At 44.2% G+C, this 18,659-nt stretch overlaps 1 protein-coding gene and 1 long non-coding RNA gene across 2 annotated transcripts in view; one reads left to right on the forward strand and one right to left on the reverse strand.

Annotated features, from left to right (window-relative positions):
• The window catches only part of LOC308564758, a 94,793-nt gene extending 93,902 nt beyond the window's left edge, over positions 1–891 (reverse strand). The window contains exon 1 of the long non-coding RNA XR_013999987.1: positions 658–891. This is a non-coding gene — a long non-coding RNA (uncharacterized lncRNA). The remainder of the gene's footprint in view (positions 1–657) is intronic.
• ELP4 (elongator acetyltransferase complex subunit 4) overlaps positions 1–13,624 on the forward strand; it is a 147,298-nt gene extending 133,674 nt beyond the window's left edge. The window contains exon 10 of the mRNA XM_081153379.1: positions 12,985–13,624. Coding sequence (XP_081009505.1) covers positions 12,985–13,116 — 132 coding nt within the window. The 3' untranslated portion in view covers positions 13,117–13,624. The remainder of the gene's footprint in view (positions 1–12,984) is intronic.
• The last annotated feature ends 5,035 nt before the right edge of the window (positions 13,625–18,659 follow it).

Raw genomic sequence — 18,659 nt, forward strand, 5'->3', positions numbered from 1 at the left:
CTGAACTTTAGAAACCACTTGATGGTCTTTTTCCACAAATCATGCTTTCCTTGGCTTTCAGTGCCTCAAGAAATTTTCATGTATTTATAACGTTAAGGGAATCGAATACAAATGTAAATAGTATGTGTATTTAATTTAACTTAGATCTTTAAAGCTTAGAGAATTAACCCGACATAACAATTACATAAATCACGTCCCTTCATTATTTCATTTTGGAGCATAATTTCACAAACCCCACAAGGAACATCCCCAGAGCAAATACCTGCAGACCCTGGCTGAGATGCCCACAAACTTCAGTTTCTGCTTGAACCAGAGTCACGCTCCCTGCTGTAGTGAGAACCTGAGACAGGATTTAGCCAACTTGGTCTCTCAGGTTGCTGGCTCTTCTGCATTTTGAGGGTCTTTAGACCGCCTTGTAAAAAGATTTAGCTCAATGGCAAAGTGAAGTGGTAAGGGGAAAAATTCTCCACATGTTAAAGCAAATGAGTTTTTAAAGAATAGAAAACTGTCTCTATGAGAAATTACTTCTAAATTATCTATGTGGGAATTAAACTTGGCTCTTAACATTTCCATAGAAACATATATTTTCATTAAGCCAAATAAACAAACGAACAAAGATCCCTAAACGTAGGCATAGTCATTTGTCTATATACTCACAAATAGTTTCGTCTTTTCTGATCATCAGTATTTTTCCTTCTTTATCAGCTTCATTTCCTTTGTTTTCCATTCATGGAGAGGTTTTAAAAACTAAACTGATTCTCTGCTCACTTCTTATCTGTGAAGTCACTTCAGCAGAGTAACTGGGGGTTATGTGGTCACCTCCAGCCTGAACCCCTCAGCCTGCGCTGGGCCATCCCCGCCCTGAGGCACGCGGGGAGAGGCCTCTGGCTGGGCCCAGCCTGTGCACAAGCTCCCTTTTGAGGCTGCTGAGGAGGGAGGTCTGTGGAGGGGGAATAGATGTCCCGGGTGACTGTTGGAAACCAGGGTAATTTGTAAGTTTGCCATAACTTTTAAGAGAGTTGCACTGGGGGATTTCAGGGGTAGCATGCTTTCAGAGATCCAAAGGAAAAATGGAAGTTTTCCTTTCATTTCAGAGGGCTCTGATATGAAAGGTGGGGTTTTTTATTTTTCTTTCTAAATTTTGCCAAGATTTCAGAATTAATCTATAGACTTAAAAGATATTAAAATATTTATGACAGCATTGCTATGTTATTTATGTATATGTATAAACAGGCATACACACATATACAATCACACTTATCAAATAATGCTGCTTAATACCACCTGGTTGTTCATTTAAGTTTGGAGCAAGTGAAATATACACCACCTCAGAAAGTGTACCTTTGTCTGACCATGAAGAGTAAAGAAAAATTACTGCTATAATTGATACTTTTTGTTCATTGTGGAAAGTTTTTATACAAATCAGTAAAGAGAAAGCCACATTTCGTTTTGTCAAACCCAAAGCACACTACCTACCAGCCTTTATATAAGCTAACACAACCTCAAAAATAATAACAGAGCCCCCAGCACACACTGAACCGGTGAAAGAAGTTAGGAACACTTTGGCAAAGGTAAAATATAAAGTTAATTTTTGTATAATTTTTTTTTCATTCACATTCGTACCAGGTAGATTGTCAAATATCTATAGTAAAGAAGAACTTGTTCATGCATGCAGAACAAAATAAAATAAGATTAAAAGCCCCAGGAAATCAGCTTGCTTCAAAAAACCATTAACGTGTGCCTCTCCCTCCAGCTTTACAAATGTGCTAATTGTCGTGTTTCAGTCATGTAAATATGTTTCGGCATAAAGTAACCAAGATTTCCTGTTACAGAGCCCTGCTGTCTGGGGCTGTGGGGGTAGGGAGGGACGAGCAGGGACTAAATAACACCCTGTAATGAAACCTGCCTTTGGGCAGCGCATGCTTCAGTTCTGAATGCCCAGAAATACTTTGCAGACGCTCTAGGCTGCCTAGCAATGGGGATCTCTAATTCTGGCTAGCCTGACAAAGTAAATACAACTACTGAACATAAGGCAGCTCCTAAGAAAAAACAACAATCCCCCCTTGTAAACACCTACATTTGGCCCCATTAAAAATTCTTTCTTCATACCCAGGAACTAGCAGACCCTTAAATGCAGGGTCTCAAAGTAACTAAAGAGGAGCTGGGAGATGTAATGCTGTCGGGATGGTTTACATGGCCATCTCCACCAGCACTCACCCATCGCAGGGCTCTGTGCAGTGACGTTCTGCATACACTGCGGGGCATTATGCAAGCAAACACATCGGCCTTTATGCTCCCGGGACTCATTCATGGACAGTCAAAAGGAAATCATGTTTCCATATATACGTATATATACACACACACACATATATATATACACACACACATATATATATTCCATACAAAAATATGTGATTGCCACGTTTCTTAGAGGAATGTTCATCAAAAGGTACCAACTTTGAAAATTTAGGGTGAACTGACGTTAATATAACTTAAGCAATTATCTGATTTCAAAATTCCCTGGTTTCTGCTCTTTTACATCTTTGAATTCATCTATTCCATCAGCTGTATGTTGGTCAGACCTCTGCCTGGCCCTAAATTGAATAGTGAACCTTCTGTGGTTCTAAAAATCTCTAGGGTTTAGGGATGGACGTTGACTTTACACATACATCTGTCTGCTAACAGTTTACTAACTGAGTAGATGGCTTCAGATTATAGTAAGGAGAAAACTTTAGCTTGAATTCTAGTGGACAAAAACAAGGAGTATGTTACCTTTTGTGGCCTCCAAAGTAGTTTCCATATGCTTTAAAAGCCAAAAGGGGGTAACCAGGAATTCTAATTAGCAGTTTGAATTTATTTTTTCAAGCTCAACATTCAGATCTAAAAACACTGTATGTTCGTAAAACATCTTGTTCTTAAGCCACCTAAGAGATAGTACCCAAAATATGGCTCCTACAATGTGTTCTCACTTGTCTTGGGTAGAAAGGGGACTTCCTGGACAAAGCAGGTCTATCAGAATGGCAGTCTGTCCACAGAAAGGGCCAGTCTTCTTCCACTCCCTGCCGTAGCAGCAGCAGACCCTAGGTCTCCAGCACCTCTCAGCTTGGCCCTGCTGAAACTTCATTCAAATTCTACACACTCCGGAGCTTATATGCTCCTGCCTGCCTGCATTGTGTGTTCCAGAGCCGTACAAGCCTTGGGGTGAGCAGCAGTTGCAGACCAGTGAAAAGTTTGCCAGGGTGGGAAGCCCCACTACACAGCTAAGGAAAGATGAATGGAGGGAGGTCAGTTGGGGAGACATGAGGAGTCTCATCGCAGCGATGGGGCACTCTCGGGATCACAGGGACAGGTGGTCATGCCGTGTGTGACTTACCCACCCCATTCCTTTATCCCAGAGAAGGAGCTCATCACGGTCAGGGGAAGATCTTTCACAGCGTCTCTACTGTCCAAGTTTCAGTACCAATTTTAATCACCTATTCCAACTGTTATTGTGATTTTTTTTCCAGTCCTGCTCATGTTAGAACATTAATGAAAATAAAACATGAGAAAAACAAAAGACAAAAGATTCTGCCTCTAGTTTGTATAGACTGTATAACCGTTGTAAGGAAGTCCCCCGGGAATTATCTAGTTTGTTCTCTGCTGGTGTATGAAATAAGAAAAAAAGCATGACTCTCCCACATCTTAAATGTCTAAAAGTTTGGGAACCCTGGGACCGAGACGTGGTGGTGTTCTCATTACTGTGTAGCCCAAAAGATTCTGACTCACGTTTTAAGAGGATTAAGCTCAGCAAACCGCCCGCACAAACAGGGCTGCCAAAGTTTCTCCTCTTGATCGGTTCACGTAGGGCCCAGCCCTCCGCCTGGAATCCTCGCGTTGGGCGGGCATGACCTGGAGGGCCACCGCTCCCGCAGGGGCGGCGGGGAGGGGCGCTGCGGGCCGCTCGGCAGCGAGGAGGTCTCTTCTGCGGCAGAGGAGAGGATCTGGAACAGCCAGGTCCACCACCCTTGGAAAATTCTGTCTTGAAAGAATATGTAAGTTTGCAACAATTGTTGTGTGCTCTTATTGACAATGTCCATGCCTGGTTTTATAAGGGGGTGGATGACATAGCCCTGGTAGTCACAGAAATAAGTTGACATCACCCCCTCGCTACCCTTTGCTCACTCACCACCGCTTGCGAGCCCTGCGTGATCTGGTACCTGCCTGCCAAGCCCAGCTTCTCAGAGCCACTCCCCTGCTTGTTGACTACTCCAGAAAAGCCAACTTTTTTTTCTGTTCTTCAAACATGCCGAGCTTATTTCTTCCTTAAGGCATTTGCATTTTATTACCTTTGCCTGCAGTGCAGGACTGTAGCCCTGTTTGTAGCCCCAGTTCGGCCCTCTGGAAGGATCTCCCTTGTCTGTTATGCTCTCTGCCCTTTAGGAAATTATTCCTCACCTGAGATCATCCATAGCTACATGAAGTCGCCGTTGGAGAGTCGGTATTTGGGGGCTGCACAGTTGTCACAGCCCACTTATCCATAGATCAGGTTTGGGGCCTCAGGTTACTTTAGGGATTGAATTATCATAGACTTCTGACCAGGCTTGTGGTTTCTTTGCCTGTACAATTCCCTGAGGACTTTAGGAGGTTCCCAGTCTATTTGTTTCCCTTTAGTTACGCATCAAGTAATCTCAGCCCAAAAATTATCTAGATGTAGTCCCAGGGTTCAGCTGCAGGAAACAGATCCCGTCTAATTATTTTATGCTGAAGGAAAGTTTATCCTGGAAAATTGGAGGGGCCGGAGGATATTGCCACCAAACTGGTCTCCAGGGAAGCTGCTCCCTCTGCCACGGTCAGGAAGGTGAAGGATCGGGAGGCCACCACAGGAGCTGTTAACTGAAAGGGCACGCCTCTGGCTGCAATTTTGCTGCAAATGCTCCTTGACTGCTGTGAAGGAAGCAACTGGACACTGAAACTGGTCTCCCCTCCGCTTCCAGGGATAATATGTACATACCTATATTCCTGCAACAGTGTTTGCAGGTGTCAAAGCAGCAGGAAGGCAGCTCCTGCTTTTCTGTTCCGCCTTCTAAATCTAGTCCAAATGCATCTAATTAGATAGGCCTAGTCCACACCTTTCTAGCCTCTGACCTGCAGCAGGCACACCACACAGAGCTTGGAATGGACACTTGTCCACCACAACCTTTACCTTGTAAGACTTGAGCCTATTTTCTGGTCTGTCTGTTCTCTCCATAGCCCTCTCTTTCATCATATTAGTAACTAGCTGAGGCCGTCTAAAGTAATCAATTTGAAAGGGAAGGCAACACCCTTAACCTGACTTTTGCCTCAGACCTGGCTCCCATTTTCTGGCCAGCCTCTCTGCAGGGGTGTTCACCAAGGCTTAGGGGCACAGACCTACGCCTGCGTCCTGCGAGTGTGGCCTGCTGCCTCGTGCGGGGGCAGAGGCAGCTGGGTGCTCGACCCTGTGAAGCCCCCGATCACCAAGCCTGTCATCAGTGTCAGTGGCGGACTGCAGGCAGGACTGTATACCAGGGCCGTGGTCTCTTCTGTCCCTTCTTACAAATTCTATAGCTCTAACCTAACTTGTTTGTTTGTTTTATAAATAACTTTGCTGAAAGTGGCAAGAAGCAGTTATCACATCAATATTCTGAATTTCTCTAATGTTTTGCCTAGAGCACTGATTAGGAGGTAAGGTTTGCCTTCCAGGGTCTCATAGGCATAGCAAGGGCCACCAGCTTTCCAGCCTGCAGTGTCCGACCTCACTGCCACCTCCCGACCACTAAGCCCGCGCACCCTGAGATCGCAGAACTCGAGCTCTCCATCCGCCAGAGAATATAGGCCAGGCTGTTATTACAAAGAGCCAAAAATACGGTGGCGTAAATAATATAGAAGCTCATGTATCTCTCACGGAAAAGCCCAGGTTGGTGACACAGGGCTCTTTCTGGTGGCCAGATGGTGTCAGGGGACCCTAGATAAGTTGTGTCACTGTGCTGTGTCCTCAGCCCGTGGCTTCCATCACGTGGCCCCGGATGGCTGGCCCAGCACCTGCCGCAAGCCCACGTTTCCACAGTGGAAAGGTAGAAATTAGGCTCGTCCCTAACGGTTGTGGAGCCCAGAGTGAGACTGCAGGTAAAGGACCGTAGTTTTTATATGCCTACATATTTTAAAGTTGTCAAGCCAAAAAGCCATTAAATATGCTTTATCTTCCTTCCATCACAAATCAACCTTCCCGGAAAGCCAAGTTTAAATTCAGGATCAGGGCCCCAGCCCAGAATGCGGAGACACAGGGAGGACTGGCCTGCAGCGCACCCCCTCTTCTCCCCCCCTGCCGTCTCCCCACACTGAGCCCAGCGCCCGTGCTCGGCCGGCGGCTGGCTGCACATCCAGCCCCCCACACGCCACACGGCCGCGTCCCATGGCCACTCCAGGGGTCCAAGGTGTACACACAGACGGTGCAGCCCACCTTGGGGCAACGAACCCGGGGAGGAGACCTGTGCAGGCTTTGTACACATTTGGACGTGAGTTCTGAGGTTTGAATACCCAGAGCCTGTCCTGTAAAGAAGGGCTCAGGCTCTAGATGGGCTCAACCCCTTCGCCCTGTAATTCTTCACCCCGTGAGGAGGGGGCCCAGGGCCCAGAGCAGGGGCCCTCTTGCCAAGGTCAGTAGCGATACTAAGGGAAAGGAGGATTCAGTGGCACCTCCCCCTCCTTAAAGATCTGACCCTAAACTTAACCATGGCACTGTGCTCAAGGTGAAGTGACCAGAGCTTGGTCTCCCAGCCTCACCTGTTGGCCAGGGAAGCGGGGAAGTGTGGCCTGTATTGTGGGAGGCCACATGCCCCACGAATAAGCAGAGGCTCTTTTCCTCGGTGCAAAGGCAGAGACTAGACACTGGGAGCACGCTAGCAATCTCCGCCACAGACACATGCCTTTTCACAAATCACACTTTTGTTTAGACAAGCGAGTTCCTCACAATCTGCTTTCAGAGAGGTGAGTTTGGAGGCGAGACAATGCTGTCAGTTATCATCGACGGTCAAAATAATTGCACACCGGAGCATGCTTCCACGGGCAGCCGATGCTCAGCGTTCGGCGCTGAAATTCTAATTTCCAGATCAATCAGGAAAGGCCAAATGAATTTCTCTCATGTCGAAGGATACAGTGTGATTATGATACTCAGTAAAAACAATGTTAATCTTAAACCCTGAGAATGAATGGGATCTTAAACAAACTAAAACTAAAACCTAAAACCTGACCGTGTCTGGCAGGGTTTTTTCCAGAAATATTCGGCCACTACCAAATGTACATCTACCAATCCAAAAAAGAGCAAAACCTGCTCTGGCATGATTTCCCCTGGCCTATTGGTGTATGAGAGTAACACAAAATTCACCAAAACTAGGCAGATGCATCCTCCACGTTGCAAAATGTTAACCAGATGTAGAATAATTGCAGCAGAATATTACACTGCAATAATGTGGTGATTATGGAGTATTATAAATGTAACCATTAAACATATAATAATTACATAATAGCATGTAACAGTGATTTTTTTATTTATAAGTTGAAACAACACTCTAAAACCTCGTGAAGAAATAACTGCCTCATCCCCTCTCTCCTTCCTGTGCCAGTGGGAGGAAATCAGTCTTTCCACAAAGGAAAGCGAAATCTCTTTTTTTATGTATAGAGCAAGAGAGACTCTGAACACTACTTCAGCCCCTGCCCTTTGGGCTATGGAGGCATCGGGTGTGCATTTCCTTGTCAGAAACTAAGAAGGGAGCCCCAGGCAGCGAGCGGTGACACACCTGAGTACCGAATACTTCTGGAAGTGATTCTTTTGCTGTGGTCCTTCTCAAAACTGCTGAGAAGTTGTCTTCCAATATCCATGTGCTCCTTCCATAGTAATGGATTTGTTGAACATTTTTACGTATTTTAAAGCACTTCCCAGCCTCCCTTGCAGCTAGATGTAGCCATGTCTAAGTTCTGGACATGAGTGGAAGTGATGTGTCCAGTCCCAGGTCTCACCTTCTTGGTCCCTTCTTCCCACCGGCTGAGAGAACAAAAGCATCAGGCCTGGAGCCAGAAGTGGAAGCCCCTTGTCGAGGAAGGCAGACCAGTCCTGTCCGTCCAGCCCAGAATTGCCTGACCCCTGCACTCTAAATTGGGAGAGAAATAAACTTCTACTTTTTTTAAGCTGTTTTTTGGAGGAGGTGGGAGTGTCTCTGTATGACAGCTACTTAGCATGTACTCTGATTCATTCCCTGCCATTCAGAGAGCCGGGCATCTTGATTGCTCCATTTCACTGCTGCCTTACTAAGTACAAGGGAAATTGTTTAGACTTCTTAAATCTTTCCAGAAGCAAAGACTGTGGTTGCAGTTTCCTTTTATATTTCTTTACAGGGTCACAGTAGAGGGCAATGCGTACTTAATGCTCAGGCTCGGCTTAGTGGCTGAGCCCTGCTGGCTCCAGCTGATATTCTGTTGCTGTTACTTATACTTATGTTGGTTTATTATATTTGTAGATTCACTTCTTGCCCTAATAAACTCACTAATTTTTATCCTTTGTAACATAGGTATTTTTACGAGTCACCTCAAATCCTTTTTTTGGAGCTCCAAAAGGTATAAATAGATTAGTGTAGTAGTTGGTAGTTCATAGAACATTTATGCATCTCATGTGATCCTGGAAACAGTCTTGTGAGGGGAGAGTTATTCGCCTGTGACAGAGGAGGACACCGAGGCAGCTTATCTGAGGTCACACTGCGAGCGAGTGACAGAGGGAGCAAACTGTCGTGGGCCCTCTGTGAAGGGGCTAGTGTAGAACCTGTACATTCTAAGCTGTTCACAAGTTTTAGTTTAAATTGTCTGTGTAAGAAAAAGCTGTTAGGAAGAATTTGGAAATATTAACACCTATTTCTGTGATTGTGAATAATACACAAAGGGCGACTCTTCAGGGAATGTCAGGAGTTTTGGAAGGATTAAAACAAATCTTTATCCATCTGCTAAGGGTTAAAATGTACTAGATCAATTGTCTTCAAAAAACAAACAGTGCCTGATGTGGTCTTGGCCAAATACAAAAATATATAAATTGATTAAACTTATTTTAATGGGTATTTACCTGCAATTTGTCTCAAATCCGGGTGTAATCTAGATTTGTTATCTTGCCCCTTCCGCCTGGGAGCTGTGAGTGCTGAGCACAGGCCTGACAGGCTGGGGGAAAAGGAATTCGGGAGGGAACTGGGGAGCCAGGAAACCCAATCCTGTGTGTCTGTAGGGTCTGCTTAGGTGCTGACTCAAGAGGGAACAAACTATAGACAGCGTCTTAGCCCAACAAAGAGAGAGAGGCATGCAGAGCGGGAAGCATCTCCGTGTCTGGCTGGTCTTGGTACCTCCTGTTGCTCCTTTATTATGAGCCAGGGCTTCCGATGAGCCTAAGGGTGCCTTTTGGCAGGAGCCCCCCGAATCTGCCAGAGTATTTTGCCGACCTCTCTGTCTCCCACTTTGTATCACTAGAGAAAAGGGACCCATTAGTCCAGAAGGGTCGCTGAAGATCATCCAGGCCTCTGCAGGAAATTGGGAGCCATTACACCTTCCCCAAATCTCGTCGCCTACATAGAAGTCATCGTTTTAGACGAGGCATTGACGGGAAAACAGGCCGCCAGCCAGGTGTGCATCTCCTGCGCCAGCGGCACCATCCCTTCCTTCCAGAATCTGGGGAAGAAAATATGGTGGAAAAGTTTCCACTGAATATGTAAGAGATGAGAAAGGTGAATACCTTGGTGTACAAGGTTGGAAATGGTATTTTTTTATATATAGTCTGGTTTGTATTTAAACCGTTACACACTGAAACCCCAAGGTCTAAAAGCTCATGTTCCGCCCGGCCTGTGTGGCTCAGCTGTTTGGAGCGTTGTCCTGTGAACCAAGAGGTGGCGGGTTCCACTCCCCGGCAGGGCGTACACCCGGGGCGCTTGTTTGATCCCCGGCCGGGTCGGGGCACGTGCAGGAGGCGGCTGATCGATGTTTCTCTCACATTGATGTTTCTTTCTTTCTCTCTCTCTCTCTCTCCCCCCCTTCCTCTCTCTAAAAATCAATTACTAAAAATTAAAAAGAAAGAAGTTCATACACCCTCGCATGAGTTAAAGGGGGCCACCGTGCTGGGCAGAGTTTCTGTCCTACAGCACGTTTTTTCAGGAGACCGACCTGGGTGCAGCAGCATCTGAAGGTTCACACGTCAGGTGCGCGCCCCGAAGCCTCGGGGAGAAGGCCCCGCACGCCTGGCGGGCCCGAGCCGCATCGCCCTGCTTCTGCAGGGGCTCGGGAAGAAGGAAACTAACCCACGGCTCGAGAATTCGGGCTGCAGGGTGAGCTCGTTCAAGTCCTGATCCACAAAAGCCGGCAAAACACACAGATTTCCAAGAGCCACCCTTGGGCTTTTTCAAAGGACAGGAGTATGCAAGTGGCCTTTGCGATGTGGCATGTGGTTAGAAACATTTCATCACATCCCCCCAAATTTTTGTGCTTAGAAGTTACACACAAATGGGTGTTTGCCTTCAAAGCGATGCAGTCTGAACGATTTCCAAGCGTGTCGCACGTCACATTTAGCTGCTGTGAAGGGCTTCCAGCCAAACGGCTCACACTCGTCACCTAGAGAAGCCAGGCAGAGGAGTTTCTTAGCAAATAGTAAGCTCCTAAAATAAAGTATATTATGCTGGTCCTGAATAAACTACACTAGTTTCCTCATTTAGATGATCAGAGCTGTATAACCCTTCAACCGAATGCATCTTAAAGGTAGATCACTGTTTAACGTCTAGTCGTCTCCAGGCCGCCTGGTCCTGCTCCCCTCCCCCGCCCCGATTCCCCGTCTCTGCCTTTCCGTGGGCATCCTGGGGGTTCTCCAGGAGGGTTACCCGCCTGCTTGCCTTGCTCGTGTTACTGGATGGTAAAGAAAGGCCGAGTGTGGAAGGTGCTCTGTTCACACATCCTTCCAGCATGCCCTGCCCTGACTCGATTCTCAATCTCTGGTGGCTCCCGTTGATTTCCTAAACAGCCTGGTCACCCTCCGGCGTCATGTTCGTGAGGCCCCAGCCAAAAGTCTGCGCGCACATGCACGCATGTTTCGGTTTTCTGGGATTCTTTTTGTGTTCTACGTCTATATTTCAGTATTTGGGATAAATAAGAGAATTTGGACTAGTAGATGTATTTGCTTCATGACCTGTTACAATAGCTTTATGAGTTTCAATTAACCTTCAGATCGTGCATGTATCCTAGTCATTTTTCCTTTGCTGATTTAGCAGTGACTATAAGATCTTAAAGAAACATTAAAACTCAGACATATAATTAAATGTCTGTTTCCCTTCTGCTTCCTCACATGAACGGTGACAGAGTTAACACTACAAAGACAGTCAGAGCCCCAGACTTTGGTGTCTTAGATTCCTGAGCCTTTCGTGCTTTCACTTCTGCCTAAAATCCTTTGTGGAACAAACTAGGGTATGGAGAAATGAAAGAATTATTTAAAACAGAGGAACAAATATGTCTTTATTAGAGCTTTTTCGTCAGTCAAGAAATAATTTAATTACTTAATAAATGCTACAGGCTGGGTGCTAAGGATACAGATGAGTACCACTATATGACTGTTTCCATCTGAATTTTACAGCTTTTCTTGACCTTTCTGACATCTTTGTTGATCATATATCTGTATAACAGTATCTTTCATCCTAGGTATATATGCATTAAAAAAGAAGTACATACAGGCAAACTGAAATCAAGGAAGAATATTTCCATAAATTATTCTTAATGTTTTAAAATATTTTGATCCTGTGCACACAGCTTGTGTTTACATGACCATAAACAAGCCTTTTGTCAGGAAAGAAAGGAGCCAGGACATATGCTTGTGGATCACAATATTTTGACCCAAAAAAAAAAAATTGGTTCTAGCCTTTTTCATCTTCAATTTTTTTTCATATCAGAGTTTCCCAAATGAAGTGTCTCAGAGAGGTGGTCTCCGCCAGCTCACCTCCACAAGGCTTTGGTTAGTCGTCAGTGGACGGCCCCATCCTGCCTTATTTACCATTAGCCTCTCCCACACAGCAGATAAGTTCCTTTGAGGTTGGATTTTTATGAAACAAATCAGGTGGGTGGGCTAGGAGCACTGAGAGTTAAAGGAATTTGGTAGGGATCCTTTTGAAAACCTAAAACGTCCTTTTGAAATATGAATGTGTCTCCCTAATTACAGTATCTGTTGTGTAATTATGGTCAGTTACTGCTTAAATCAGCCTGTGTCTGCTTGAGTCACCCTGTATCTGCAGAAGAACAGTTAGCACGGGGAGATGGGCAAAGCTGCACTATCCTTTTGAAAGCATGACCCAACGTTATGCACAGAAACAGGCCTTCCAAGACCTGTGACAGATGTTACAGCTGACTCAGCTGAGCATATGAAAAATATTGACCCTTTGATGGGTCATTATGTCAATACTTACATGGAAACTGTAAGTTCCTAGAGAAGGTACAGCCTTGAAGTAGAATCATCTTCAGGTCAACTTACTAGACCAAGGGAAACAGGCATTCATGGGAGTCTATAATTGCTGAAAAGCTGTATTCAATTGAAAAATTGCCTTTTGGAGCCCTGGCAAAAACAAAACAAAGCCCAAAAACAACCCTGCCATTATCACGTGATTTTTTCCAATTGTGCCTTTATTTATGCATTTCCATGTTTTTATTTCTACCTAAATAAGAAAACCTTCATACATTTAGGTTTGGACGCTGGAAATGTTCCAGTGAGAGTCCTGGTCCAGGTTATGTGATGGCTGTAATTTGTGAATCTAGGAGGAGTTGGACGATTCCACTGGGCTTCAGTCTGAAGAACTGTTTTAGCAGGAATTTTACATGCAAGACTAAATGCTGATCAACAGAGCATAATATTGTATCCTGAAGTGTGCTCGCCAAAGCACAATTAATTTTTTTTTCTTCTTTCTCTCCTTCTCCTGAAATCTTCTGCCTTAGCGACTGCATTTGCCTCCAGACTTGTCAGACACAGTGAGCCGCTCGAGCAAACCGGACCTGGCAGACTCGGCCGGGCTGCTGGGCGCGGGCGGCCCCGCCATGGCCCGAGGCAAGAGGCACCTGGACTTCTAGAAGCCTCCTCGCCGCTGCCGCAGACCGTGTGACACTCTAATTATGAGTGCTAAGAGCTTATGTAAATATTTTCCTTAACGATCTGACCCTCCGATTCTTGAAAAACACAGGACTGCAAAAGGAGGCCACCGTTCGCTTTTTTGGCCAAATTTTTGTACAGAAATAGTACAGCGGAGATACTTTCATTTTAAAAGGTGTTTTCTGCTACATCTAAGGAAAATAGATCATTTTATTTTTAAATAAAAGCCAATAAAGTGTCAAAAATCAAAGATGCCTCACAGTGGTCACTGATGTGTATGTTATTAAGGCACTTAGCTCACCGTAAAGCGCCCATCACAGAGGGTAGCATGTAAAGCATTATAAAATCCAAAATTGTGTGCAAAAAACATGTTTTCTCTTTATTTCTGAAAAAGTCACTTGCCATCGAAAACGCTAAGGTTTTTAAAACATTGAAAAATGTGTTTGCTAATAAATATATGAAGACCAATAATAAAATGAATTTGCATTTATGCATCCTGTTATTAAATTGATGAAGACAAAATAATATTTTGGGATTAAGACCCCATTAAAGGTAATTAGTCTGCTACAGTAGTTAATGAATATGAAGAACCTGAGTGCTAGAAGGCACAGGAAAAGACGCTGACGGTCTTCTGGTTAGTAACCCTAAACAATTGAAGTCAGCACTATGAAAGTATGTCAACACACATAATTCAGGATTGAAATTCAAACTGACAGCTACACTGATGCTAGAAAACTGGGAAAAACATGTATTGAAGCTTGCTGAGAGATTTTTACAGAGCGTAGGCCTGAGACAAAGCAGAAAACTGAGGCTAACTCAGCTCGCAGCAGTAAACCCTTGGCTGGTTATGAACAGTGGTTGGGCATTTACATTTATAACCATATAAACGTGTCTTTGGGGGTTTATAGCATACTGAACCCATTTTCATATAAAACGCTAGGATTTTCAATCATAGTTCCATATTCTCAGCGCTTTTGACAAATAGTGGACCAAAAAAATTGTTTAAGTAATTTGCATATTTAAGTAAAAAGTTTCAATTTTTAAAAAGCTATTTAACGTGTTACAACCTGAGTCTCCAAAATACATTTTCAAATGTTAGAATATTTTGAAGCAGTTATAACTAGCATTTTAAGTAGTTTGCTTTTAATAATACCACAGATTATACTTTATTTGTTCTTGACAACATTGTAGAAAACAAAGACTAGGTTTTTAAACTGTCTAACCAATATGATGAATGTCAGTCATTTAAAAAAAAAAAAAACCACTGTAGCATAAACACACACTGTATACAGCTTTTATTCAGAATTAGAATAATTGAATCAATGACAGTGATTCGCCAGGATGTCAAATCTCTCCATCATATCCTGTCACTACCAGTTTATTTTTTGTGATCAAAATCAAAAAGACAACTATTTTGTCACCCACTATTTCATTAGTACTAAAAATCAGATTTCTTCCCTTTTTTTTTAGACTGTCTGGTTTATTTTTTTTTTTCACTTCTTTTAATTCAAGAGACACAAATTCTTTCCCATTTTCATTTCAAAATAAAGTTTCAGAATTGATCTGTCAGTTAAAATTAGAGGGCTTTTTTATATTAAGCAAAGGTGCTTTTAAAATTTAAAGCAACTTCAAAAAATCAATTTAGTCCATAGATAATAAATAATGTGCAGTTACTCCACAAAAGCTTTGCTATATCCTTTGAAAGCATTATGAACAATCTGAATAAATTCAAATGACTATTTTAGTCAGGTTATTATTTTAATAACTCTAACCTTTTTCTTACCGTGTTGTGACTCATTTTATACAAACATACAACAGAACAATTACATAGCATTTGACTCTGAAAAGAAAATGTGAGGTCATCAGATATGTAAATTGCTTGTCGAAAATACTTAATAGGTCATTGATTGACTACCCTGGCTACCATGTCTATAAAACTAACAGCCAATTACTAGTTAATGTATGCTTTGCCAATAGATAAACGCTATAAAAATTGAGTGTGCATATTTGATCCCAACTTATTTTAAATATAAAAGAAACTTTTCAAACTTAGTAAAAGTGCATTTTGAACACTAATAGTACCTGGGCCTTCCAGAAATTAGATGCAAGTGTTTTTATTGTTCTGATTCACTAGGCAGTAAAAATTAGCTACGGAAGAGGGATGTATAGTTTTGTTTTTCTCTGATAAAAACCACTCTAAAAATGTGTTTTCCTTCCTTCTGCAAACATTATCAATTATCCATATGTTAATAACCTACTACATAAAAATGTTGGTCTTCGATAATGTTATAGTAGGTATGTGGACGATTTTGATACATTATGAAATAAACACTCTATAAGCAGATTTTCAATTACCAACTTATTGCAAAGATCTAAATACTTAAATAACAATGGCAAACATAGTATTTGAAATGTCCTCCAATCTTTTAAATGTTTCTAAAACTTCAAAGCCCTCAATGGCATTCATTTCTTACGCTAGATTTGCCCTTTTTTAATGAGGTAAATATTTTGACTGCTGCAGTCTGCTCAGGTACTGGGATTCTTAGGCCTTAGGAATTACTTTTTAGTGGCCACCAATTTCCACTTTTCTCTTTCTCTCTCCTCCATTTATTTTTTATCTGCACCTCCAGGATCTGCGATGACTAGCACTATACAAAATGAAACTACTTCAAAAGGGAGCAACACTCGCCAATCAATTCCCTGCCTGTCTTTTTTTCTTTTTTAATATATATCTTTATTGATTTCAGAGAGAGGAAGGGAGAGAGAGGGAAACATCAATGATGAGAGTCATTGATCGGCTGCCTCCTGCACGCCCCCGACTGGGGATCGAGCCCACAACCCGAGCATTTGCCCCGACTGGGAATCGAACTGAGATCTGGATCCTAGATTGATGCTCAACCGCTGAGCCACGCTGGCCGGGCCTTTTCATTTTAAAGAATCAGACACAGACATCCGCACACAAAAGGAAAGTGGGGGAGGTGACCCCTATCATTTGTGTAAGTGCATTATGAATGTCATTTCTAAAACATCAAGTTAATACTTTCCAAAGATAGTCACCATCAACACCATCGAATTTAAGCAATACTAACCCTAAGTACTTACACTCTGAACTTGAAAACTGAGCAGTGTAGTCTTTCGGAAGTGAGACAAAATAAAACAGGTGAGGTTTATTCTTGAGAAACAAGAAAAGGGAGAATTTATGTTTGGTCTTGGTGAGCCAGGCATACAAAGAAGAAACGTCTTCCTTTTATAATCTTGTTAACATTAAGGCCCAGAGTAAAAATAAGCAGAGGAATATAGACACTACCCTGAGATGACAAAACTTCGCCAAAAAATAGCTGAATCTTAACATAATACTGTATCTTAGGAAACTGTGATAAAATTTTTTAAAGTAAGAGACGAGTATGTGAGCCACACCAAGAGCTGGGAGGTGACCACTTAAGAGTTAGGAGGCACAGCTTTGGAGGGAACATATTCTGGAAGTTCCTTGTAGTTAAAAGTATTTTTTTCTCAAATGTTTCTTACTCAAACATTACCTCTAATTCTGTTTATCTGGTCTCCCTAAGTTGGGTAAGTTTGGAGAAAAGTCACGGGCTGTCAGTCTTGTGATGCTACTGAGGACATCCCAGATAGCGGCCACCGCCCTGGGACGTGGCCCACGCCCAAGCGTCCCGGCGGAGCTCCCACAGATAAACACATGAACACGCCTATGGGTAAATAAGCAACAGGAATAGATGGTTCCAGCAAGGAGTCAAAGGCCAGCTTGTCTCCCCAGGGTGAGGGCAGAAGGCAGGGCAGCCGCCCCGGCCTGCAGAGCAGCCACTTCCCACTCGGCCAGGCCGGGCCGCTGTGCCCTGGAAACCTTGACCCTCAGAGACACCCATATGTTCCCCGGTGCACAGGGACCCCGCTCCCACAGCACTCCCTTCTCCCCTCCCAGCCCCTGCACCCAGAGGGCCGCCCCCAGCTCCCCAGAGTCTACTCTCTACACAACCCAGCCCTGGGCCAGAACTGGCCGCCTGACCGCGGCCCGGACCGCAGCCGGTTGGAAGCCGGCCCCTTCGCGCGGGGGGAAGCCGCCGGCAGCTGCAGCAGGCACCACACAGAGCCCCTGACAGCTCCGGCACGTCCCTCAGGGAAGGGAGGCTGCGGGACGGCAGGGGCAGGAAGACCCGCGCGGGCCGCTGCGGAGGCGTGCAAGCATGCGGTTCGGGCCGACGCGGAATCCAACGTGGGCACACGTGTGGAGGCTTCAGCCACCCCGGGACGGCGTCTAAATGTGGGGCAACTGCGGTGGAAGAAAAGCATTAACAGAGAGACGCCTCCCAGCGGTCTGTTTACACGTAATTCCTTAACGAAAAAAGAGTAGATGTGGAGCTAGAAGATTATTTTTTTTAAAGCCTCCAATTCATTTCTATATTTCTGATCGTGTGTCTTTGGGGGTTAAAAAAAAAAAAAAAAAACACAAAAAAAGAGCAGAGTGTGACTGGGCGGAAGTGTGTCTTTGTCCCGAGGTTTCCGCCTGTGCAAGCATCTCCTCGAGACTGCGGAACCCCCAGGCTCTGGCGGAAGTTTGCAGAAGAAAACTTATCTATATTGACTTATATGTTGCACAGAACAGACGGAAATAAAAATCGCAGACAGGTTTTTCCCCCAACAAAGGCTTCTTTTTCTCCAGCCTTCGCTCGGGCTCAAGCACTCCTGCCCTGCGTGCCGCCACTTTAAACATGATCAGATCTGTGCTTCGTTGCAAATAACAACTGACCGACAATGGGCCCTGCTTCATAGATTTGGGAATGTTTGGCTTACGCTGCCAATGACCGAAGGCCTTTAGCTCCCAGCGGCCAGCCGCAGTCTGCTTTGTTGTCGTCTGCGGCTGCGTCTGGCTCATTATTTCCTGACATGCAGCATCCCCCCTCCACCCTCCAACCATCCCCAACCGCACAGAAAGCGAGATTCAAACGGGAACAGCTGTAGCGGTTCAATGGGAAATGATGCCTCTGTGCAGGGGGGGGGGGCAGAGCAGGGAGAGGGCCCGTTTGAGAAAGGCAACAGCTTTCAGAGTCTTGTCTAAGAAATCTACTTTTGAATATACTTCAGTGAAATCGCTGTTGAAATAGGCTGACAATGGAAATCTGCCCAGATTGAAAATGCCAGCCCTAATTCAAAAGACGATCCCCGGTTCGTAGCTTGTTGCATTTTTAAAATTATTTCTAGACTTTGAGCTTTTGAATTAAATGGCTAGCGGGGAAATGGGACCATTCGGTATGTATGTTGTGGGTAGAAGTGGGCACAGACCTACATGCAGCTTCGAGTGAAATTGTTTTCTAACACATTTCCAATTCATGATGTCTGTAAGAATTATTCCTTTAACAAGATCATCGGGATTTAAAATACAGTACGTATGAAAGTAACCATCGGTTTTGAATGTTACTCCAACGTGGGAACAGAACTTGTAACACCACACTGTAGGGTTAAAAAGAAAATAGTGTAATAAAGGAAATACAAAGGCTTTGGCATGGTT

Source organism: Miniopterus schreibersii, assembly GCF_964146895.1.
Source record: "Miniopterus schreibersii genome assembly, chromosome: 12".
Lineage (NCBI taxonomy): Eukaryota > Metazoa > Chordata > Mammalia > Chiroptera > Miniopteridae > Miniopterus > Miniopterus schreibersii.